This window comes from Amia ocellicauda, chromosome 4 (assembly GCF_036373705.1).
Source record: "Amia ocellicauda isolate fAmiCal2 chromosome 4, fAmiCal2.hap1, whole genome shotgun sequence".
Lineage (NCBI taxonomy): Eukaryota > Metazoa > Chordata > Actinopteri > Amiiformes > Amiidae > Amia > Amia ocellicauda.
In genome coordinates, this window is record NC_089853.1 from 44,068,794 (window position 1) to 44,094,375 (window position 25,582).

The 25,582-nt window shown below is 42.4% G+C and overlaps 2 protein-coding genes and 1 long non-coding RNA gene across 3 annotated transcripts in view; 1 reads left to right on the forward strand and 2 right to left on the reverse strand.

The window, feature by feature from the left end:
- Positions 1 to 8,165, reverse strand: part of LOC136748576 (glutathione synthetase) — a 34,776-nt gene extending 26,611 nt beyond the window's left edge. The window contains exon 1 of the mRNA XM_066702443.1: positions 5,726 to 8,165. The gene's annotated coding sequence lies outside the window, so the exon portion shown is untranslated. The remainder of the gene's footprint in view (positions 1 to 5,725) is intronic.
- LOC136748577 (glutathione synthetase-like) lies at positions 1 to 21,635 on the forward strand. Its single transcript, XM_066702445.1, has 14 exons — positions 1 to 1,069; positions 8,201 to 8,344; positions 10,781 to 10,926; positions 11,840 to 11,915; positions 16,504 to 16,643; positions 16,777 to 16,893; positions 17,227 to 17,307; positions 18,351 to 18,428; positions 18,652 to 18,718; positions 19,210 to 19,404; positions 19,709 to 19,790; positions 20,080 to 20,269; positions 20,526 to 20,672; positions 21,184 to 21,635. Exons 2-13 carry the CDS (start codon positions 8,216 to 8,218, stop codon positions 20,647 to 20,649), a joined length of 1,425 nt encoding a protein of 474 aa, XP_066558542.1. The 5' UTR covers positions 1 to 1,069; positions 8,201 to 8,215; the 3' UTR covers positions 20,650 to 20,672; positions 21,184 to 21,635.
- The window catches only part of LOC136748578 (uncharacterized), a 21,713-nt gene continuing 4,429 nt past the window's right edge, over positions 8,299 to 25,582 (reverse strand). The window contains exon 3 of the long non-coding RNA XR_010816597.1: positions 8,299 to 8,376. This is a non-coding gene — a long non-coding RNA (uncharacterized LOC136748578). The remainder of the gene's footprint in view (positions 8,377 to 25,582) is intronic.

The following is a 25,582-nucleotide window of genomic DNA, read 5'->3' on the forward strand; positions in this document are numbered from 1 at the left end:
TGCACAGTGTAGTTCAATTAATAATTGAACTTTTCAGATTATCTTGATGGATTCAATATCTATGGGAAAAAAGACTTCTACAATGTAATTCAAGGAAACAGGCAGCATAAATGAACGCGTGTCTGTTGTACTGTTAGAGTGTGAGAGTTGTCCAGCTCATGCTTAATATTATTTAGTATGTCCTTAATTTTATGTACATGCCAAGCATTCTGACTGTGTAGGTTAATATGGAAAATGCGGTGGACAGGCATACCCTTGCTGGAGCCTTAAGGAGACATTTAATCTGAACCCGTTATTCCAGAGAGACAGTTTTTCATATTGCAACCTGTGGTGTTATGCATTTGCATGAGGTGACGCGAGAGTTGAGAGCACTGTTCAGATCGGGGGATTCCACCAAATATGGGGGGTTTTAAGAGCCCAGGGGGACATTTGGGGGCAACATTTGTATGGGGGAAATGTTGGGGGATAATATTTTGAACTTGGGGGAATTTAGGGGTTTGGCACAATCGATCCTCCCCGACCTCACTTCTAGAAAACCAGGTAAACACCTTAGTGTATTGTATGGGAGACGAAGCGGATGATGTGATTAAAGGGCTAAAAATGGACGAGGTGGAACAGATACAGTACAACACTGTGAAAGCGGGTTTCGAAAAGTTTTTCGTGCCGAAGAAAAATGTTATTAAAGAGCGGGCTAAAATCAACAGGAGAGCGCAGCAGGAGACCGAAACAGTAGACTCGTTTATTACGTCTCTGTATGCGCTTGCTGAAAACTGCAGCTACGGGCTTTTAGTTTTACACGATGAGCTCATCAGAGACAGACTTGTTGTGCGTCTCAGCAGGGGCGGCGGCCCCACATAGCCCCACCATAACACCCAAGAACATCACCGCGCAGAATCAGCGCAGCCTGTTCCACTGCGTCACTGCTGCGTCAGCACGCAGAGTACAAATTAGTGAACGTTATTCAACGCTAGCTAGCTAAGTAATTTGGGAAATTGTAACATTGCTAACATTATCATGGATCGATCCAACAACAACAACCGGCGGATTGTGTTCCTTTGGAAATGGAAATGTGAGTTTGAATATATTTTAAATAATAGGGTCGATTTGGAAATTGTGCTGACTTTGTCGCGTTTTGTGTGGCCTCGGCGGCCACCTGTTGAGCTCCGTAAACTACTGTAGCTCTCTCTCTCGCTCTCTCTCTCTCTCTCTCTCTCTCTCTCTGACAGCAAACTTGCTGTGTGTGAGGAGTGTGACACGTTGGGTTATTTCACCGTCAGCCCGCTTTCCACCCAATCACACTATTTCACCCCCCCAATGTGTATTCACATTGAAATTCAGACATTGATTTGAGCCCCACCACTGTATGGATTAGCCCCCCAAAAATATACGCCGCCAATGGGTCTAAGAGACACTGCGCTGTCTGAGAGATCAAGATTTGACTTTATTGTAAGCATGGCGATGCAGTCTGAAGAAGTGAAACGGCAGCAGACGGACAGAAGGGGCGAGCAGTTCGAGTAACTATGCTGTGGACGCAGTAGAGAAACACACGCAGCCCAAGCCCAAAAGAAAAATGGCACAATTCGTATCTGTGTAGACTTGACTAAGCTGAATGAAGCAGTGTGCAGAGAGAAATACATCCTGCCCTCTGTAGAGCAGACATTAGGCATGCTAGCAGGTGCACTAATATTTAGCAAATTAGATGCTAATATGGGGTTTTGGCAAATACCATTGACCAATGACTCGGCAAAGTATACCACTTTCATCACCCCTTTTGGGAGATATTTTTTTAATCATTTGCCTTTTGGAATCGCCTCAGCCCCTGAGCACTTCCAAAACAGAATGGTGACCAAAGTAATAGACGGTCTGGAAGGTGTGGTATGTCACATGGACGACATCCTAATCTGGGGGTGCGCTCAGGAAGAGCATGATGCTAGAGTGCATAACGTGCTGGCGAAAGCACGGAAGGCAGGGATTACACTCAACACTGACAAGTGTGAGTTCAACAAATGTGAAGTGAAGTTCCTGGGGTTCATTATATCCGCTGATGGAATGAGACCAGACCCAGACAAAACCAGAGCGGTTCAGGAGATGAGAGAGCCCCACAACATCAGTGAACTGAGGAGTTTCTTAGGGATGGTTAACCAGCTGGGAAAATTCATTCCCAATCTAGCAGAAAAAAGCAAAGCGCTGAGAAACCTATTGTCTAAGAAAGGCAACAAAAGGCATTTGACAGTTTAAAACAAGAGCTCTCATCTACGCCTGTTCTCAAACTGTACGACCCAGACAAAAAGCTAAAAATATCCGCTGACACATCCTCATTTGGACTGGGAGCAGTAATGCTGCAGGCAGATGGGGACCAGTGGTCACCTGTGGCATATGCATCGAGGTCGTTGACACCGACTGAACAATGCTATGCACAGGTGGAAAAGGAGGCACTAGGGCTGACATGGGATTATGAAAAATTCAGTGACTTCATCATTGGGAGACATTTTGAGCTGGAAACAGATCACAAACCGCTTATAAGTCTGCTGGGAGGCCAAGCTCTAGATGCACTCCCAGTGAGAATCCAGAGATTCTGTATGTGACTGATGAGGTACTGCTACGCCAGCTGATGGAAGACACAAACATCTACATAGACACACTTATAGATAATTTACCAGCAAGCACTAACTATCTGACTGATCTCCGGGAGCAGCTGAAAGTGGACAGTGTATGCTCAGAAGTTATGTCGCTCTGTGCAGAGGGATGGCCAGACCGTAGTAGACTTCACGGAGCCCTAACAAACTACTGGACTGAGAGAGCAGTATTGATAGTGCATGATGGACTTCTGCTGAAAGACACAAGTCATCCACATGAAATCCATCTTTGCCTGCCATGGTATACCAGAAATGCTAGTTACAGACAATGGTCCACAGTAGGGTTGTAACGGTATGAGATTTTCACGGTATGATAATCGCCTCAGAAAATATCACGGTTTCACGGTATACAGTATTAAGCAATCATTATTATTATAATCATCAGCTACAATGATCTTTAAATTAATGAAAACATAGGGTTTTTTGGTTGAACATATGGTTTATTATAACAAACTTTTTTTATGAAAAATTAACTTTTTATGGAAGTATGAGTCTACCTTTTGAAAAAAAAGAAAGAAAAGCTGCACATCTCCCATTTGAACAAAATAAGGAATAAGTTATTTCTCTTTAGATTAGACAAGAATAAACCAAACTGTCCTTCCTCTTGAACAGCATACATGGGAGAGCAAAATGATCCAGGTTTTTCCACTACTCTAAAGGGCATCATGTCTTTAGCAATGAAATAAGCTACAATATGATTCAATTATTTGGCTTGTTTGGGTGTAGGATCTAACTTGATTTTGCAAGTGACTGTGTGACAGTTGGTTGAGCTGGATCAGGAAGCGTCTTTGCAGAGGTAGCTTGACCCTAAAGAATTAACAGAATTATAAACATGATAAAAAAAAATAGCATGTAACTACATATAACCACATAATGAACCAACAACATGGATGTAAATGGAAACTGAAATGTGGGATATAACTTAGATGGGGCAAACTAATTCAAATGTTTATAATCAAAAACATGTCTTAATCAATTGAATTCATAAAACCTTAACTTATTTTTATTCTTAATTTATTAATTATTATTTAAGATAATCATTATAAAATAGTAGAGTCTTATGAAATTTATTTTATTTCCTCAGAAATTCTGGGTTGTCTTATATAATTTGTCTGGATTCTATGATTTAATACAAATATATTGAAAATGCAATCAGATTTGTTTGTCTGCACAACAGAGGTTTACTAAATTAAAACATGGACAAAAAACTATATATTCCTTAAATAATGTTTAAATAAACTTTATTATTATTGTTGTTGTTATAACTTTAAATAGGCTACATTCTATTGTACAATAGTAATATATTTCAGTCATTATTTCTTCAAGCTAAACCGAACTTTTATTTTATTTTAGGTTGTACTAAAAACCTATGAGTTTCAGTCAGAGTGTATTTGACGATGATTCTTTTAAATAAAATTATGAAATGCTCATTAAGTTTTCTCTCAGAGCAGCTCTGGATATGTTCATGTGTTCATGTCCTCATATAGTGAGTGCACTGGCAGACGCTTTAAACACCATGAGTGTCACACGTACATATGTACTAGACAAAACGGCGCTGCTCATTCACACAGAGACACGCAGAACAAGCAGAATATAGATTTACAGTATATAGCAGTCTTTTTGCGCTGTATATTCATAGACACGCATATCGTGATTTGATTCATTGCACAGCTATATTTTTGATTTATTAATCCATCTATATCTATCCATCTATCATGCATTTTACATGACATCTGCGTTATATTGTAAATTCCCTCTGCATCACGGAAATAATACGGCCTTAAATTATAAACGGAACATACCTTAATCTGCACGGAGGGATGGTGTTCGCGAATATGGGAGAACATGTTCGACGTATTTCCTCCTTTTTGCAGCCACTCTTCGTCCACATTTCTTGCAAACTCGATATACATCTTCAAGGACAACCCGTTAGTTTGTTTTTCGGATACACAAAGTATTCCCATACTTTTTTTTCGGCGGGGGATAGAGATTATAATTAGCAGCCTCTGTCTTGGACATTTTCTCCGCTGTACATCTATGGGTGGAGTCTAAGCAGTCAAGTGGAAAGAAGTTGCATATGCGCAGCAGCGCAGGTGAGATCTGGTTTCATTTTTTTTTTCCAAAACCGCGGATAAGCAAATGTTCACGATATGATAATTGTACATGTCAATATCGTGATAAACCGCCATACCGGTATACCGTTACAACCCTAGTACACAGTTTTCAGGACGGGACTTTACAGCTTTCTCAGCAGACTATGGATTCCAATATGTGACCAGCACACCCAAATTCCCAATGGGGACATGGAAAGGGCCGTTCAAACAGTGAAAAACCTCTTGAAGAAAACAGTGGATCTGTACTGTGCTTTGCTGGCATACAGAGCAACGCCTCTGTGCAACGGATACAGCCCAGCGCAGCTGTTGATGGGACGCCGGCTATGCACCACGGTCCCAACCTTTCCTACATTGCTGGACCCTGTTCTTTCCACCAGACAGATGGTGGATCGATAAGATCATTAAGAGAAGTTAAGCTTTTATGTTTGTTGTTAAAAAAAAAGAAAAAAAAGAAAGAAAAAATGGAGTAGGATTGGTCTTTCAACATAAGGGCAGAATAATCCCTTAAGACCGCGGAGGCAAAGGTAGTCTACCCTTTGCTCTCAAAGAAAGGGAGATGTAGTGTTATGCATATGCATGAGGTGACGCCAGAGTTGAGAGGAGGCAGAGTTGAGAGTTCAACGGGAGCTGGGGAAGCCTCATGGTGTGTCTGTACAACAGAGTGTGAATAATCGAGTTGAATAACTTACAGTTGCAGAGGTGAATCCTTTCTAAACACCCCAACACAACACAACCTACACAGAAAGTAATTCATGTTCAACAATAAACCTTTGCAAAGTTAATTTTCTTTTTTTTTTTTTTTCATTATCAAGAGCACTGTCCATATTGTTCTTCCTAGACCAGAACTATGCACCACTGAGCTACTGGTTACAAGGCACCTTCATACTACAGTGACCCCTTATGTAACCTGAGACTGTAGTTGTTTCATCATCTAGAACAGGGGTACGCAATTAGAAACCTAAAAGGTCCACTCACCAAATTTTCCTTGTGTCCAGGGTCCGGAACAGTGATAGTCAAAATGCAAAAACAGAACTCCAACAAAAAAGGTGGTAAATCCCACAAAACGTTCAAACTATGTACAAAAGGTGATGTGGTCTGGCCTTATTAGTGTGAAAAGTGACACCTTTTTTGTGCCACCAGCTCTTTAAACTTGGGCATAAAAGGTGTGAGGGCCAGGCGGAGGCACTGATGTAAGTGTTCATTACTGAGGGTGCTCCTGTATTTGTTTTTCACCATATTCATGGTTGAAAAGGCAGACTCACAACAATATGTTGAGGGAAACATGGTGAGAATTTGAAGGGCCACCTTCTGCAAGGAAGGGACACCTGCTGCAGGGACCATCTTAGTCCAGAAGGTGGTAGGGTCACAGAGAGACTCCTGCAGTACAAGGTTTTCCTGAAGCTCAATTAGCTCTGATTGAAGAGAAGCAGCACTAGCCCATGGGCAGATTTTCAGGGCTTCAGTTGAAAATTCTGCGATGTTTTTGACAAGGAATGGATTTTCCATGCATAGTAAGACTTGTTTTCCCAGAGGGAAATCTCCAAAGCGAGTTTGGAAATTTTTTATCAGCTTGTCCAGGAATTCAGCATGATTGTGATGATGATGTGTTCCTGCTGTTTGATTTAAAAGCTTTGGGAAGTGAAGCAGGTCCTGCTGTAAGTCACACTTGAACAGCTCCAGTTTCTTCTGAAAGGCACAGACAACTGATGTGAGGTTACACACTGTGTTATTTTTGCCCTGGAGCTTCATGTTCAGATCATTGAGATGGGAGGTAATGTCAGATAAAAATGCAACAATTTCCATTTTTTCTTCATTCTGCATAAATTCCACAAATTGTTTTGCTTTTGCACTCTTCTGATCCAACAGAAAGGTTTCCAACTCTTTCCGTAATGTCCAAAAGCACTCCAGTACCTTGCCTTTACTAAGCCACCGGACATTGTTGTGAAGGAGCAAATCATCAAATTCTGCATTCACTTCTGTTAGGAATGAGCGCAACAAGCGATGCTGCAGAGCAGATGATGCCCTCAAAAAGTTCACAAGTCTCATTACTGTTGTCATGACCTCTGCATACTTTTCTTCAAGACTGGCACACAAAACCATCTGATGAATTATGCAATGATATGCTATTAGGTCAGGGTGATGAGCTCTCAAGCGTGCCACTAATACCCTCTCTCTTCCAGTCATACATGGAGCTCCATCAGTAGCAATGGAAATAACATGCTTCAGGTCTATCTCTCTGTCTCTCAACATCTGTATCAGTGCTTCATAAATATCATCCCCTCTTGTGTGGCCATGGAGGGCTGTGAGGCCTAACACATCTTCACAGAATTCTCCCTTCTCTTCATCAAAAAATCTGACAAACACCAGACGTTGTGTGTTGTCTGTGTTGTCTGTGGATTCATCCAAAGCCAATGAAATGCATTTAGCCTTTTTTATTGCAGACTTCATTTGGTCAAGCAAATCCTCAGCAAGGACTTCAGTTCGCTTTACAGCAGTGGAGTCAGACAAAGATATTTGGTTTATTTTTTGTATGATGTCATCTTTTTGAGTTCCCTCAAACAGGGCAATTGCTATTTCATTCATGCATTCCTACACAATCTCCGAGTCAGAGAATGGTTTCTTGTGCTTTCCTCAGACCCATGCCACTCTTAATGAAGCTTCAGTTGCACGTTCTTGTTGGGTGGCTGATCTAACTATTACACTGCATGTTGCATGGTATGATGATTGCAGTTGTTTGATTTTTCTGGCTCTTACCTCAGATTTAAGCGGGTAATTGTGGTCAAAGTGTCCGTGCTTTGAGTCATAATGACGTTTCACATTACCACTCTTGACAATGGCAACCGTCTCGTTGGAAATTAAACACACTGGTTTTGTGCTCCCCACCGGCAGCACAAATGCATAACTGTCAGTCCACTCTGTCTTAAATTCGCGATTTTCAGAATCGACTTTTCTCTTTTTGTCAGGTTTTGAGCACGCCATGATTTTCGCTAGCAAGGAAGTACCGCAGATGGATTAGCGCCTGCGTTGCGAATGACACACACACACACACACACACACACACTCACACACACACACAAGCGCGGCCAACGAGTGAGTGAGTTGTCATGGTGATTACAGTTATTACAGCTCCTGATTGGATCTTTGGATTGGACAGACACAGAAGATAGATAAACCACATTTAGTAGGAAAACAATATAGGGGTGAAATCACGCACCAATGAAAACTCGCTTGGATCATGACTAAATTATATAATGTTGATTTTGGCTTCGGTCCAAATTGTATTGCGTCTGGGTCCGGATCCGGACCGCGGTCCGCCTATTGAGTACCCCCGATCTAGAACTACACATGGTGTTTTTGCACTGTATGCTGAACCAGTCAATGAAGTAATGTGTTGCCCTCATGGATCAATGCTTTTAATGCAGGTGTATGTGTGTGCCTGTATCTTTGCAGACCCGTTCTCTCCTGATGGCGTCAGTCCCTGAGCATGTGTTGATGAATGAAGCACTGATAGAAGATCTGCAGAAGGTGGCTAAGGACACTGCCCTGCTTCAGGGGGTCCTGATGAGGACCAAGGAGACTCCCAATTCCTCAGAGGTGAAGTGTTTCATTCCTCACATTTTCAGTGCCTGTGCAGGAAAAGATGAAAAGAGGTTTTTCACACAGTATACACACTGTAAACAAATTGTTAAATTTACAGTAAAATACTGTCAGCACAGATGCCAGCAAGATACTGTCAAATGTACAGTAATAGTACTGTTGGTAACTGTACAGGATGTTACTGTAATCAAATACAATGCTGTATTTAAATTTACAGTAGCTAACTGGCAGCAGGGTTGCCAGCATCATTCTGGAACCAATGGAAACACCCGTTTCTTACAGTGACATCACAGGAACTGACAGGACTCACAACTGAGTCAACAAGACTTTCATCTGTACAGTTTTTATGTTTCCTAGACAAATGTGACGTGAATGTAGATAATATGGCAAAATTGCTTGTCACACTGTCTGAATGGACAAGGGATTGTTTTGCCCTCTTTCAGGTAAGTTTTAAGAGGAGAGAAAAATTTGGTCAAATCCTCACATCTGTCATTGCAAAAATCAACATGAAATTTTAGATCCACAACATTGCACACTCTAGGCCTAACCAAAGTGCCTTGCTTATGGTACCTGTATGTGTGGCATTTGAAAGTTGCACATTTTTGGAAGGTCCTATTACAATCAGTAATAACTTGAAAACCGAATTGGGAGTATTTCTGTGAATTTTCACTTGCCTCATATATGCTATTATACATTTTGATTGCAAATTCAGGAGAAATAACTACATGGAAAAATAAGAATCATAAGCAGTCAACCAAACACTGTCAACAGCACAGTTCCTTTTTAACTTAACAGACGAAGATGCTGCTCTCACCACTAATATTAGCCCACAAAGACAGTTGAATGGCGCATGCCAGGCTCTCCTTTTCAAATAAATCAAATCACAAACTATGCACAGACACAATTATATGGACAAGCTAAAAATGCGATCTCTACAATACGTACAGAAGACATGGACATGAAACACAAAATGTTAAATATTAAATGTTAAAGGCCACTTCTCTCTGCAGCAGCGTGTTATCTAACACCTGTGCCTTATCTTAACACCTGTGCCTTCCAGAGCTTTCAGAGTGTCTTTGAATTGAATAGACATTTGTAGAGTCACAGTCTATGATTGGGTAAAAAAATATCAGATCTCTAGGCCAATGACAGCTAACAGTAACGTCCTTTTCATTGTTCAGTAACATCCCCATATTTTGCAGTGGCGCAGTGGAATGCAGCAGTCAGGAAAGATGCGATGTAAACAAAGCGCACATGGTTCTTTTCAGCAGAATCTCAGCTATGCAGCTAAAACACCCGCACAAATTGTTTCCCCATTAATTAATACTTTGTAATCGATGCCCAATTTTGGGCTGATCTGCCCAATTCGACCTCAGAGGGCTAGTAAAAATAACTCTTTGACCATGACATTACAACCAAAAGTATAGTCTAGATACATTTTGTACCATTAACATTAGCTGCCAGGAGTCCACTCTACTGGAGTTGAAATTGCTAATTAGCAGTTTAGGGCACCACAAGACCAAACACTTTTCTCTCACAAAACATCGCAATGCATCACCAACACTCACTTCAACAATTTAAAGCTGACTGAACTAACATACAGATAAACTTGTTGTTGCTAATGTAGCCATCTGAGGTCGGAGCTCCCCGGTTTCAAACTACGCACCACCGGCGCCCCTCCAAGCGCTCCGCACCGCAGCAGCTCCAGCGCAGTACAGTGTAAAGCCCTCTATACCAGTGGTTTTCAAACCGGTGCTGGAGTACCCCCTGCCCTGCTGGTTAACACTGTAGTAGTAGTAGTACTTAACACTGTACTACTTTTACTGAGGGGTTATATCACTTTGTAATGTGCTCATTTTATACCGAATGAGCTTCGTTACACTAACAACAAAATAATTAAATGAAAATAGCTTGCTTACTCTACCCATTTATTCCACTTGCACCAGGACACCTGAGACACCACATGTGTGTGCTGGTTAGCTAGCTAGGTGGAGAGACGCCTAAACTATTCAACAAGCTAAAATTTGCAAGATGCACAAACAAAAAAATTGACAATTAACTTAAAAAGCGAGGCAAATCACATTTGATTAAAATGTTTTCAGATGGATATGGAAAGTCTTCACAAAATAATGCACGAGAGTTCGTTAGTATTCCTTCTCCAGTGATGCAATGCAAAAACAGTAGCCAACTGTTGAAAATCTCCATTGACCATTGGCTCCCTGCTGCCTCCTACAAAACTCCCATAATGTACTGTACATGTACTGTAATGTAAGTACTGTATAATTGATTAACAGCAAGTTATTGTGAGAAATCATCTGTAAAATAACAGCATTTTTTACAGTGCACACATAGCTTGTGTATTTATTAATGTAATTTTGGAATGTGGTTTGTGTGTGTGGGTGTGTCTGATGTTGAGGATCTGTCCTGTTGCAGGTTGTCAGCTATGCTCCGTTCACACTCTTCCCCTCTCCAGTACCCCGGTCTCTGTTCGAGCAGGCCCGCCAGGTCCAGACACACTTCAATCTGCTGGTGGACAGAATCAGCCAAGATGCAGAGTTCCTAGAGCAAGCACTAGCCAGGTATCCCTACATTCACAGTTTGCTGAAATCCATATGTAATATTAAATGCTTTTAAGTTTATTACTTCACCTGATATGTATGTTTTATGTATGTGTTAGATGCCATTTTCAAAGTTAAGTTCAAACACTTTTATTACAAGCTTACAAGGAAACAATTATAAAAAAAAAAGAAAAGAAAAAAAAACTACTTTGAGCTGAAATGTGGTGTAGAATACACTGTTTGTAGTGAAATAAAATGCAGTACAATTGTCACGGTTGCCTCATGAGCGGACCGTAAAGCTAATAGAGAAAGGACCCAAGTGCAGAGCTACTACACTGAGCAGACAGAAACCAAGGAGAATCCAATAGCGAGGTCGAGGTCACAGGCAAAAGGTTGAAGTCCAGGAGGTCAATAGAAACAGGTAAAGGACAAGGCGCTAAGGAAAACAAGGAACCAGGAAACACCAGCTCGGTGAAGCAGATAGATCTGACAACACTTTGCCCAGAGTGAGGGCAGTGAGGGGTTTATAAAGGAGAGCAGAAACTTAGAAGACAAGAGCAGGACCAATGAGAACAAAGGACAGAAGCAGAAGTGCACAAGGGTGAGGAGGAATGTTAATTGATAGAATGAAAAAAGGAAAGCAGTGAAGGGAGCAGGAAAAGGCAAGAGAACATTGGCGGCCTCAGGGGAGGAAGAGGGTCAGGGCTAGGGAACTGTGACAACAATATACAGAAACTACAGTAAATAAGGTAAAGCAATATGATAATTCACTTGAATAGTTTGCATTTAGCAGATGTGAGAATTAAAGATACTTTGCTTGTAACTGCCAGAAGCAGACCACAAACCAATGACTATTCTTCGGATAATAACAATGGCACATTTATGCTTGTTCTATTTTCTATAAAAAATCCACCCCCCATTCTCCCCCTCCAAGCACAATCAAAGTAGATGACTTCACAGCAAAACTGTTCAACATCTACAGACAGGTTAAACAAGAGGGCTGTTCACAGGTAAGGAGATGCTTATAAGTCATACTACTGATTGATACCTCATAGCCTATTGTGGCAATTGAGTGGGGGGTCGTCATCCACAAGCATTATTACAGTTTTCTAAAGTCGACCATGACACCCTCTTTATGATCAGACGGACCTCTCGTTTCAGATTAATAACCCAAGATTCCCCACAACAACTATACTTCAATTAAATGAAGAAACCAGGAGTAGGTGCACTGTAAAATGGTACCTATACATATTTATTTCAACAAACTACAAAGACTAAAACCATACAATAAAACTTAAATATGAAATACCAATTAAACCTGTTTAGTCTGGTCAGTAAAAGGTGAACTTTCTGGTTCTTAGACGCCTCTGAAGCTGAGAAAGAACAACTACCATGGTGCAAAATGAAAACTAACAATAATAAGTGAAAAGAAGTTAATCAAACCACAACCGTGTTACCAAAGAACTAGTGACAATAAGACAATTATAACAAGTTAAACAGAATAATAAACACCAACACCATACAAATTAAAAGACTAAAATCAACACACCAAGTGAAGCTTCCCCAAAGACAGCTATCCCAACTCAGCTTTTAGGCACAGCCACAACCATACAAACAATTACCTGTGACTTTAAAGTTGATTAGTTCGGCTCCGTCCAACCCGTTACTGAGACCACTCACAATTTTGCTTTCAATACAACATGGGGTCAATATTAGTACCGCATGTAGAGGCAATGTGCAAATACAGTGAGGGAAAAAAGTATTTGATCCCCTGCTGATTTTGTACGTTTGCCCACTGACAAAGAAATGATCAGTCTATAATTTTAATGGTAGGTGTATTTTAACAGTGAGAGACAGAATAACAACAAAAAAATCCAGAAAAACGCATTTCAAAAAAGTTATACATTGATTTGCATGTTAATGAGGGAAAGAAGTATTTGATCCCCAATCAATCAGCAAGATTTCTGGCTCCCAGGTGTCTTTTATACAGGTAACGAGCTGAGATTAGGAGCACTCTCTTAAAGGGAGTGCTCCTAATCTCAGCTTGTTACCTGTATAAAAGACACCTGTCCACAGAAGCAATCAATCAGATTCCAAATGCTCCACCATGGCCAAGACCAAAGAGCTGTCCAAGGATGTCAGGGACAAGATTGTAGACCTACACAAGGCTGGAATGGGCTACAAGACCATCGCCAAGCAGCTTGGTGAGAAGGTGACAACAGTTAGTGCGATTATTCACAAATGGAAGAAACGCAAAATAACTGTCAGTCTCCCTCGGTCTGGGGCTCCATGCAAGATCTCACCTCGTGGAGTTTCAATGATCATGAGAACCGTGAGGAATCAGCCCAGAACTACACGGGAGGATCTTGTTAATGATCTCAAGGCAGCTGGGACCATAGTCGCCAAGAAAACAATTGGTAACACACTAAGCCATGAAGGACTGAAAGCGCCCACAAGGTCCCCCTGCTCAAGAAAGCACATGTACAATCCCGTCTGAAGTTTGCCAATGAACATCTGAATGATTCAGAGGAGAACTGGGAGACAGTGTTGTGGTCAGATGAGACCAAAATCGAGCTCTTTGGCATCAACTCAACTCGCCGTGTTTGGAGGAGGAGGAATGACCCCAAGAACACCATCCCCACCGTCAAACATGGAGGTGGAAACATTATGCTTTGGGGGTGTCTTTCTGCTATGGGGACAGGACAACTGCACCACATCAAAGGGACAATGGACGGGGCCATGTACCGTCAAATCTTGGGTGAGAACCTCCTTCCCTCAGCCAGGTGACCTTAATTGATCAATCACCCCAGCCACCTGCAGTCCATGAGCAGGCAGGGAGGGACAATTAACCCCCTCCCTGCCACAGTGCTCAATACCTAGAACAACAAAAGGCCAATGAGCCACACTTCAAAAACACAATTGCAATCAACATCCCCTCATATACAGTGACAACCACCTAAACACTCACATTCAATCATCCAAAAAGGAAGTTTTAACGTCTTTAAACTGGCCAATAATAACATGCTCCGACTCCCTCCTGCAGATATATACAATAGACTAATTGGTCTTGTGCACAACTAAAGATATAAAAGGTAAAAACACAAATGCATAAAACAATGCTTTCGCCTTTCCTACATTGGTTTAAATGTATAGATTAAAGGCCATGATACAATATGGAATTTCCATGAAATCCGATGTCATGAAATCCGAATGTAGCCAAGGATTTCCTGGAAATTTCATTGAAATTTCACCATGAAATTGCAAGAAATCCGATTTCATCTGATTTCAAGCAATATAGCAGAGTAGAGGGCTGCGTCCCAAATTGTACACTTGCTCCCTCGTTCCCTTCCCTTGCTGGGCAGAAGTACTGTGGTGGCCATCTTAAGGGGTGTAGGGAATGAGTGAAGAGAGCCTAATCGACCTTTTTCTGGCCTTCAGTGCTCCCTTTGGTGGAGTATACAGAAGAGCACACTTATGCAGAAGTGTTTTAGCGCTGAAGTCCCAGAACTCTGTGCGTTAAAGGCTCAGACAAGTCAATTGGGAAAATATGGAAGCGCCGGGTGCATATAAATGTAATGCTAGCTAGACAGTTGTAGATATTGTTAAATTATGTATCAAGGAAATATAATACATAGATAATATAAAATTATTATATAATCATGATTTAAATATATGATTAGAAAGTTCAGCCAAAACTTTTTAGCACCTATCAGTTAATTAATTACTGAAGCAGTAGCATATAATACTTGGAAATACATTGTTTGTTAATATCACCTCCTACTTATTATTATTATTATTATTATTATTATCATTATTATTATTATTATTATTATTATTATTATTATTATATATTTTATTTAAATACAGAGACAGATTACTTAAAAAAAAGATTTCTTAGGTACTTTTCCCATCAAAGGAAAGGTGCTGAATGCTGACACTGAAGTGTGTCCCATTGAACGCTTTTAGCTTCACCCTGCACCCTACTCCCTCGCTCACTCAAGTGCACACCCTGTGATGTCAAAACAATGCCACGCGAAGTGTACACTTGTCGAAGTGTGTAGGGAGCAATTGTGTGATTTGGGACGCAGTCCTATTTTCATGAAATCGCATGAAATTGCCCTGGACAAGTATCCAGAGAGCAAGGAGTCACATGACAACATCTACTACATCACTGGGAACCTTGAACAACAGATAGGAAGTTGGACAGGAGAGGACTGTTTACGGCTTCTGTCTCGTACACATAAAACTGTGGCAAATTGGCAAAAGCCACTCATTAAATATTAAATAAACATTAAATAAATATTTCCTTTCAGTCTTGTATTTCTTACCTCCCATTTAGTTTTCCTCAAATCATAGTCGTGTATCTTCTTGCATGGGGTTGCTCTCTTTCACAGATCTTCTAGTGTTTTGATGTTACTGTGTTAAATATTTGCCCAGTAATTACATGGAAAGTTACACATTTATATTTATAAATATTGATTTGTATACCGATAAGTTAGCCTTGAATAGTCTTTGTTCACGTCTTTTTCTTTTTAAGTTGTCAAAAGCAAAATACTCGGTATCTCCGTTTTGGATTGCGTACAGTTGCTAATATTAATAATAAACAAACCATACATTTCATTACAATAACACACACACACACACACACACACATATATATTGGAGCTGACAGTTTGATCAAATATTTGATCGGTTAATCAATGGGCATTAGTTGATTAATCGGCCACTTATTAAAATAAGTGTAACAGTGGTTGTGCCACACAATCATTTTATAAATACTAGGCATTGATATGAAAAACAAAAATAGTAATGTATATTAAAAAATAATAATCAGCAAACTAAATTATAATTGCTACAGCAAACAGGTGTTGTGCTCACAAATGATACTGTAAACTACTCACACTGCATGCATGCAAATTAATGCAATATTTCCTTACGAATCAAGTTTGAATCCAAAGTTTAGTTTCCCATTTGCAGCTGTAACCCTGCAGTTTGTGCGCAGATACTGTACTCGTGATATGATCTCTTGCGTGATTCACCTTTATAATTTAACACTAGAAGCGCAGGGCTGGTCAGTTTGACTGGTTTTAATTTGAATTACTCTGTTTTCCTGAATAAACTGTGCATACCCCTTCGTGACTTTTCCTTTATTTACACTCTTGATCTTCTTTCTTGTTTTTTGCTTTCAAAACTCAGAATTTCACCACGTAGTCTCGCTCCCAAACGCTCTTAATATAGCATGGAAATGCATCACAATTTCATCTGATTTAATCTGATTTCACATGATGAAATCGTGAAATCGGATTTCATGAAATCGGATTTCATGGAAATTACATAGTGTATCGTGGCCTTAAGATTGTCTCCTGCTGCGTCTCTTCCATGCAGTTCTCTATGTGCATCTGCACCCCACCTGTCTACCTTAGTTTTTAAACAAGGTCATGTGCATTAAGCGCTATAGAGACATTCAAAACCTGGTTCACGGATCAGGTGACCGGTCAGCACACTCATTTGAAGGGTCCCACCCAGTACACTATGTATAAAAAAGAGAAGTGAATGGGTTGTGTTCTTTGGTAATACATCCTTTTCTTTGTTGTAAAGCATATAGTTTTGGGTTTGAACCGCTCAGACTACATGCTGGATCCTGGAAAAGATGGCAATACATCCTTAAAGCAGATTGAGATTAACACTATAGCTGCCGGTTTGGGAGGGTTAACTTCACGGACTCCAGACGTTCATAGGTGCGTGTTATTCTGAGTATCGCCGTTACATCAGATGTCTCAGAAATGTTGTGTCAAATTATGATACCTGTGGTGAAGTCTGTCATATTGTTTAAATATCTGCCAATCTGACTGTTTCCATTGTTTCTGTTAGACACATCCTGAAGGTCGCAGGACAAGTCGAAGAACAGAAGAAAATCCTGGACAATAACCCGGTAGCAGGGTTTGCTGAGGCCATCGCCAAAGCCTGGGAGCTGTATGGCTCTGAACGGTAAGTTATGGAAATCTGTTTCATTGATGACTCATAGTTGTTCATTCATGTTTATAGGCTTGCATTCTGGGATTGAATAATCACAGTTTGGAGCCGGGTTCAGCAACAGGCGGCCCCTGGTTTAGAGGCTGACTGGTTGATCAAGATGGTATTGTGGTGTCAAGAAAGAGTCGCGTGAAGTTGAAATGTATTATCAGATATCAGGGAAACCTGGAAGACACCGCAAACTGAAAGAGCACTGTTTTATTCTACTCATCTGGTTTGGTTAGGATATTAGAAAATCCCCTCTAAGTAGCTGTCATTGCTGAATTTGATCCCTTATCTGTGTTATAGGGCTGTGGTGATGTTTTTGGTTGGAGATGTTGAAATGATTCAATTTGACAATCGATTTGCTGAGTATGAGCTCTGGAGCAGGTAAGCGGAGAATAACAGAAGATAGTAAGACTGAGAAACCTTTTCATATAATGCCATTCATATGCATGCCTGGGTTTGTAAGTAACTCTAAATTTATTTAAATTACTCCCTAAATTATTTAAAAAATGAATGGGGTACTATCATGCACCGTGGGGCACAGGAACAGGGGAACCCATTACAGTACTGAGTGGGATGGTCAGACAGGCGTAGGTTGGGTACTGGCAGGACAGGGCAATCAAGGCAAGGCAAAGATGTGGTCGTGGTCACAAGCAAGGGTCAGGTGCAGTGGCGGTTCTGAGGGGGGCCCTGGGGGGCCCAGTGCCCCCGTGACAGCAAGCTTGGCCCCCCTGATACCCCCCTAACTAGCACCGCGGACAAAACACTGTAAACTCCCACCCCAGGTAACATCGCGGAAAAAACACCGTCAGCCCCCTGCTAACATCGCAGACAGCTAACATTGCAGACAAAACACCGTCGGCCATCAGCACCCGTCCCCCACCCCGAGAAATTGATGGCCCCCCTAATATTTCAACTGGCCCCAGCCATGCCTCCTCCCCAGTTGAAAGGGTCTAGAACCGCCACTGGTCAGGCGATCAGGCAAACAGAGTAATGAGGAAAGTCCAAAGTCGTAGTTGGGAGGTCAGGCAAGGAATCCAAGGAACAAGGGAACAGCAAGGCATGGGGAGTAACACTCAGAGATGTAGTGGTGAAACTGACAAAACTTCACGAAGACTGAGGGTTAGTGAGGGGTTCATATCCAAGTTGGGAGGTGCAGGGCGAATGGGAGCAGAGGGTGATTGAACAAAGTGCACGTGAGTTTCAGGAATGTTGATTGAATGATTGAAGGGAGCTGGGAGAAGTGACTGGTAAGGAATGTTAATGACAACATCTAGTGGGGAAAAGGTGGACATGCTTTAGACTGGTTTAGAGGGCTGGGCTGTAGCGGTGCCAGGTACAGTGTGATGGACTTTGCTTTGATACATATTCATTTGGAGATATCTATGAAACCCACCTGAATACTAGATGTTTTTGGTTATGTGCAGAAATATCGCTGTCATACGCAGGAGGTTTGATGATGTGAGCAAAAGGGCATCCCTGGATCAGAACAAGAGGCTGTTTATGTGAGTTCTGTCTCTGCTGTGTGGCTTTTGAACTCAGATTAAAGAAAAAAAATTCTGTAGCCCCATGTCAAGTAGGCCTTTGTAAGAGTTATGCTCGCAGCATTTATTGTTTGTTTCTTGATCAGGGAAATCTCTAGTCAAATTAGAATTGGTTATTGAATTCAAGATTATGTTTAAGTGGAAGCAAAAAATATATAATTTGTGTATAATTCTATATTTTTAGAGATGGTAAAGAAGTTGCTATTGTGTATTTTTGGAATGGGTACATGCCTCAGAACTACACAGAACAGGTCTGTACATCTTCTCTCTTAAATTGTACATAAGGCTTGTGTCCTGGTTTTTCAATGTTTACCAGTCTGTGTGGTATTTTACCAATTTTACCAGTGGCACTTCCCCTTTCTCATTATTCCACTAACCCTGAAATGTAAAAACAAGAAAAACAGCTGTCTTCCTGATTAGTTTACCATGTCAATGGTCTATGATATATAATAAATACCTGCTCACAATCTGGTTATTTTGAGGTTATTAAATATGGTCTTACTGTTGCAGTTAGATTGTATTGAGTTGTGCTGGTTTGAGGATGGGTTGGGTGCAGGACCTCCACAAATCTTAAACTTTCAACACTGATAGTTTTGTGTTTTTACAGGGTTTACAGACAGATTGAATGGTCACAAAATAAAATATAAAGGTTTAATTGTTTACCAAACCAATCCAGACACCGACTTTAACAGTTTGGCTGTGTGAAGGAATGACCTAGTTTGAACACACTGTTGTTGCCCAGGGCTGGGAGGCCAGTCTGATGATGGAGCGCTCCCGGGCAGTGAAGTGCCCTGATATCAGTACCCACCTGGCCGGGACCAAGAAGGTCCAGCAGGAAGTGTCTCGGCCAGGGGTTCTGGAGCGTTTCTTCCCTGACGATCCTAAGGCTGTCGCACAGATAAGAGCTACCTTTGCTGGGCTTTACAGCCTGGACATGGTGAGTTCACCAGGACAGCCTGCTGTGTTTTTCCCTGGTGTAAGCAAAGTAAACTGCAGATAAGTATAGATGAGTCAAATCATCTTAAAACTGTGTTACAGAATTTTTCCTTCTTTAAAAATACACATAATTGTGTTGAGAGTATGCTATTGGATTACCAGAAGTAGTCTAAAAATGTGACTGCTGCACTGGATATCTTTGCTAGATTTATTCAACTGTTATTGATGTGAAAACCCCATTTGAATATCCTGCACACAATCATATACTTTTCACAAGTGGTATTGACTGACTAACTGATACTCAGGGAGAAGAAGGAGACAGAACAGTAGCTATGGCCATAGCTAACCCAGACCACTTTGTCTTAAAGCCCCAGAGAGAAGGAGGAGGTAAGAACCAGTTGTGTGACACATTTTCAGTTTCTGTTAAAAAATACACAAAGAAAAACTAAATAGAACCGATTGAAAGTTTACCTTCAGCTGGGTGATAAGTAGTTCTTTCAGAGTCTGAAATCTATTATTGAAAATATGTTATACTAGAAGTGACATCTAAGGGCCACTTCTCAGTAAAGCCCCTGTAAAGCCAGTGATTGAAAGCATGGCATACGTTCTCTCAGTTCTCCGTTCTACTTCTTGACCTGGGTCTAGCTCTGGAGTTAACGGGTAGTTTCTCTTGTAGGTAACAATATCTACGGTGAAGACATCTGCCAGGTGCTGGAAAGTGTCAAAGAAAACTCAGAGAGGTGCGCCTACATTCTGATGGACAAAATCCGGCCTCAGCCAGTGAGGAACTACCTGTTGAGATCAGGAAGCCCACTGAAGCTCAGCACCTGCCTGAGTGAGCTGGGCATGTTCGGAGCCTACGTCAGGTATAGTGTGATACTCTTGTCAGCACCGGAAAGCTATAGGGGTCACTAAGGTTGGGCTACATCCTCTCAAGTCCCTAATATATAGTTACTGATTCACATGGATCCCAGGACACAGACATCACAGTGGGCTCTTCTAAAAAATTGTTAAGATTTTGTTTACATAATTTCCTTAATCAAACAGGGTCTTGTGTTTGAAGTGCTTTTGTAGGGATGTTTTTCTGAAAGGTCACTTGCTGTTACTAATTTGTTCACACAGGCAGGGGAAGGGCATGGTGCTGAATGAATGTACAGGACATCTCCTGAGGACCAAGAGTGATGAACACTCGGATGGGGGTTTGACAGCTGGGGTGGCAGTGCTGGACAACCCCCTCCTTATCTGAACAACACTGCCTCCATCAGTGCGGTACGAGGAACTGCACATCTGGACAGTTATACTAATTAAGTACCAGCATAAAATCATGGACCCTGCTTTAAAAGATAATGTTTTCCTTCATTTTTCTTTTATATGGAGTCATGGTTGGAAGTGTAAAGTCTAAAACGTATAAAACAAAAAAACACTGTAAAGCAAATGTGGTCATAATAATGGGAAATTTCTTTACAATGGAATAGCAGGTCCCTGATCTACTGTAACCTGCAAGGCACGGACTTAAATGTGAATTAACCTGCTAACACTTGAAGAACTTCTGATTTAGTTTACAAGTACAGGAACTGTGCCAATAAGCAGATGTTTTATCAAAGCAAAGGACATAAATTAATTAATGGTGATGCAAATAGGATTATAGATTACTGTCCTCACCTACCATCCTCCTGGGAGACTTCAACATCCACCTCTCCAACGCTTCCCACTGTGCCGGATTTCTTCCTCTCCTTCACTCCTTTAACTTCTCTCTCTCCCCATCTCCCCCCACTCACAGGGCTGGCCGCCAGCTAGACCTCATCTTCTCAAGAGGCTACTCCCCTTCGACACTCTCCGTGACACCCATGGACATCTCGGACCACCAGTTCATTTCCTTCTCCCTTTCCCTTCCCTCCCTCCCTTCTCCACCCACTCCCTCTGTCACCTTCTGCCGAAATCTCCGCTCTGTCTCCCCCTCCACCCTTGCCTCCACTGCCCTCACTCTCTTGCCTTCCATTGATTGTTTTTCAAATCTATGTCAACTGTGCTACCTCCTCTTTGTTCTCCTCCCTCACCTCCTCCCTTGACTCTCTCTGTCCTCTCACGTCTCGTCCTGCCCGTCCCTCCCCTCCTCAGCCTTGGCTCTCTGCTGTTCTCCGTGCAACCCGAACTAGTCTGCATGCCGCCGAACAAAAGTGGAAAAGGACCAAACTCCCAGCCGTCCTCGAACTCTACCGCTCCCTACTGTCCACATTCTCATCCTCTCTCACCTCAGCCAAGAAGTCTTACTTCCAATCTCTCTTCGAATCCACTATTAACAACCCTCGCAAACTCTTCTCCACCTTCTCCTCCCTCCTTACCCCCCCTCCCCCTCCTCCTCCCTCATCTCTCACTGCTGATGATTTCGCCTCCTTCTTCTCCTCCAAGATTGCAGACATCCGCAGGCTCTTCAATACTCCACCCTCATCTCCCATCACACCGAAACCTCCCACCAACCTAGCTTCCTTTTCTTCATTCTCACCTCTCTCAGATGCTGAAGTTTCTGCTCTCCTCCTACATCACAAACCCACAACATGCGACCTGGACCCTCTCCCTTCTCGTCTCTTCCAAGCAACCGCTCCTGATCTTCTCCCTTTCAACTTCTCCCTCCTCAACTCCTCACTCCTTTCTGGCTGTTTCCCCTCTGCATTTAAACAAGCTGCTGTCATCCCACTGCTCAAGAAACCAACCCTTGATGCCACCTCTCCTCAGAACTACCGCCCTGTCTCCCTACTTCCCTTCCTCTCCAAGACTCTGGAGCGGGCGGTCCACCGTCAGCTCTTGGACTTTCTGTCCCAACACTCACTCCTTGATCCTCTGCAATCCGGCTTCCGCATAGCTCACTCCACTGAAACGGCTCTCACTGACTCCCTCAGCTGTGCTCGGGCAGCCTCCCTCTCCTCAGTCCTCATCCTCCTTGATCTATCCACAGCATTTGACACCGTCGATCACTCCATCCTCCTCTCCTGGGACTGCTCTCACCTGGTTCTCCTCCTACCTCAGCGACTGGACCTACCAAGTGACATGGCAAGGCTCCTCATCCACCCCCCAACCTCTCCTCACAGGTGTTCCCCAAGGCTCCGTCCTGGGCCCACTCCTGTTCTCTCTCTACACTTGCTCCCTGGGCCCCCTCATCGCTTCCCATTGCTTCTCCTACCACTTCTACGCTGATGATGCCCAGATCTTCCTGTCTTTTCCCTCTTCTGACCCTCTCATCCCCTAACGCATCTCTTCCTGCTTGTCTGCCATTTCCGCCTGGATGCACTCGCACCACCTCAAGCTCAACCTCTCCAAATCAGATCTCCTCTTTTCCCCCCACTCTTCCTCACCTTCTGCTGACCTCCCCATCTCGATCCCCTTGGAATCCACCACACTCTCTCCTTCTTCTTCCGCTAAAAATCTAGGAGTCACCCTCGATCCTGCGCTCTCCTTCTCCCAGCACATCACCACGCTGACGCGCACCTGCAGATTCTTCCTGAGCAACATACGCCGGATCCGTCCCTTCCTCACCGACTACTCAACTCAGCTACTCGTCCAGTCACTGGTCCTCTCCCGCCGGGACTACTGCAACTCCCTCCTGGCCGGCCTGCCTGCATCCACTACCCGCCCACTCCAGCTCATCCAGAACTCTGCGACTCGTCTGGTGTCTCTCTGCCACGATTCACACACGCTACTCCACTGCTCCGCTCCCTCCACTGGCTCCCGATAGCGGCACGCATTCAGTTCAAGACTTTGACCCTCACCTACCGCTGTCTTGACCACACTGCACCAAGATACCTTCAGTCACTCGTCTCTCCATACATCCCCTCCAGACCACTGCGCTCCTCCAGTGCCAGAAGACTAACTCTGCCTCCTCTCCACTCTCCCTCCTCCAGAGCCGCTCCTTCTCATCCCTGGCCCCTAAGTGGTGGAACGGCCTGCCCACCGAAGTCAAAACAGCAGAGTCCTTGACCTCATTCCGGCACTTACTCAAGACGCATCTCTTCCGACAGCACTTGTAATCTTAGTCCTCTATCCCTGCTAGATAGCACTTCAGCTTATTATGCTTATTATGCTCCTAATAATTATAGATGCAATATTTGATCCAAAATCTTGGTTGTCTGTACATATAATACATGTCTGTATATTTATATTGTGGCAGTGTGAGAGGCAAGGCCGGGGTCAGGGCGGGTCTTTCAGTGGAGGAGACTACAAAACCTCTCCTCCAAGACTCCAAACCCCACACGCCAGCAGGGCTCCTGATGGCCATACCCCCACCCACCACTTCCTCTATAAAAGGATCCAGGAAACAGACCAGGGGATGCATGCTTGCCTGGGGTAGCAAGGTACACAGGAGGGCGAGAAGGCAGAGAGAGAAGAGAGTGAGAGCGAGAGAGTGGAAGAGTGGTGAAGTTGAAAGTTGATGGATTCACTGGCTTGAGACCCTTTTTCTGGACCTGAACCATTCTCCCTCTTGAACCCCAGACTGTCTGACAACCTCCCACCGGTAACGAACTAGTTTGATTACGGACTTTAATTAGGAACCTGCCTTACCCTGTTATACTTCTGTCTGCCCGGTGTTCAGCTCTGCCTATCCGGGCATTTACTGTTATTAGTGTGTTGTTTGTAGTTAGGGACCATTTAGGTTTAGTTAGTGCTCAAACAGAGGTAGGTTTTGTTTTGTTAGTTTTGTGCCTGTCATTGAGGGGAGCAAATAAAACCCTCTGCCTGCCTCCCTACTGTGTGTTTCAAGACCAGACCCCGCCTACATACAAGCCCTTTTTTGTGACAGGCCCCCAACCTGCTACAATATGTAGACCTGTATATCAGGATCTATGTAAACACACCAAAATTGAATTGTGAAGCTGCTTGGTCCTTTAAAAAAGACCCACAATGTAGATGCTTTAACTGTACCAACAATTTATTAAATAATGATCAGTTGAAAAGTTGAATTTTACAGTTTTAATTTGTATATATACAGTGACTTGCAAATGTATTCAGACCCCTGACCTATTCTCTCATATGACTGAATTACAGATGGTACATTGAAATTTCATTATGTTTCATATTTTATTTTCAAACACTGAAACACAAAATCAATAATTGTAAAGTGATATTGGTTTTATGTTGGAAAACATTTGTCAAAAAAAAATGTCCCTTGAATAAGTATTCAATTCCTGTGTTGGCCTTGATAGCAACCATGAAAGTTGCTGTCACATTATCTGGATAAAACCCCCCTGTTGAAGGATCATTGGTCAGGCTGTGAATCCGAAGGAAAATGAAGTCCAAACTATTCTACAGAAGATGGGTGTAAGATCATTATACTCTTCTGTGCCACTAACTCTGAGGCATATGGATATTGCTGCTTAACTACTTGTTTAGCAGGTCACAAAGTTTCTAATTTCCTCCAGCATAACCTTTACTTTCAATATGGTTTCCCTGCCTCACTTTTACTTGACCCTGCTAGGTATCTCCTTCTGATTAATCTGCAGACTACTAGTCCGTTTCCAACATTAAATATTCTTTATAAAATCTATTTTGCGCCACAAACCCATGCCCTAAGAATCCAGGCTATTATTATTATTATTATTATTATTATTATTATTATTATTATTATTATTATTATTATTATTATTTATTGGCAGATGCCCTTATCCAGGGCAACTTACAACATAAGTGCAATACAAAGTGCAAGAATACAGTTAAGTACAAGGCATCAAACATTACAAATTCAAATTTACAATAAACAAAGCAATTCAAGATAATACATTTTACAACTTCCGATTTATACAGTTAAGTACAGTAAGTGCGGACATACATCCTGGAAAGTAAAGCTAAGTGCCGTCAAGATGTAGGGTCACAGTCAAGGGCTACGGGAAAGGGAGCAAGGAGGAAAATCAATCAATAATGCAAGAAGCACGATAAAATTGTATGAAGTGCTATCTAACGGGGATTAAAGAGTGGAGGCAGAGTTAGTCTTCTGGCACCGGAAGACCACAGTGGTCTATAGGGGATGTATGGAGAGACGAGGGTCTGAAGGTAGCTTGGTGCAGTGTGGTCAAGACAGAGGTAGGTGAGGGTCAATGTCTTGAACTGAAAGTGTGCCGGTATCGGGAGCCAGTGGACTGAGTGGAGCGGTGGAGTAGCGTGTACGAATCGGGGCAGAGAGAATACCAGAC

Bases quoted from the DNA above. Each gene is read 5' to 3' on its own strand.
- LOC136748577 (XM_066702445.1), top strand. From the start codon at position 8,216: ATGGCGTCAGTCCCTGAGCATGTGTTGATGAATGAAGCACTGATAGAA. The intron at 17,308-18,350 runs GTAAGCGGAGAA...GGTTATGTGCAG, and splicing joins GAGTATGAGCTCTGGAGCAG to AAATATCGCTGTCATACGCA. The intron at 20,270-20,525 runs GTATAGTGTGAT...TTGTTCACACAG, and splicing joins ATGTTCGGAGCCTACGTCAG to GCAGGGGAAGGGCATGGTGC.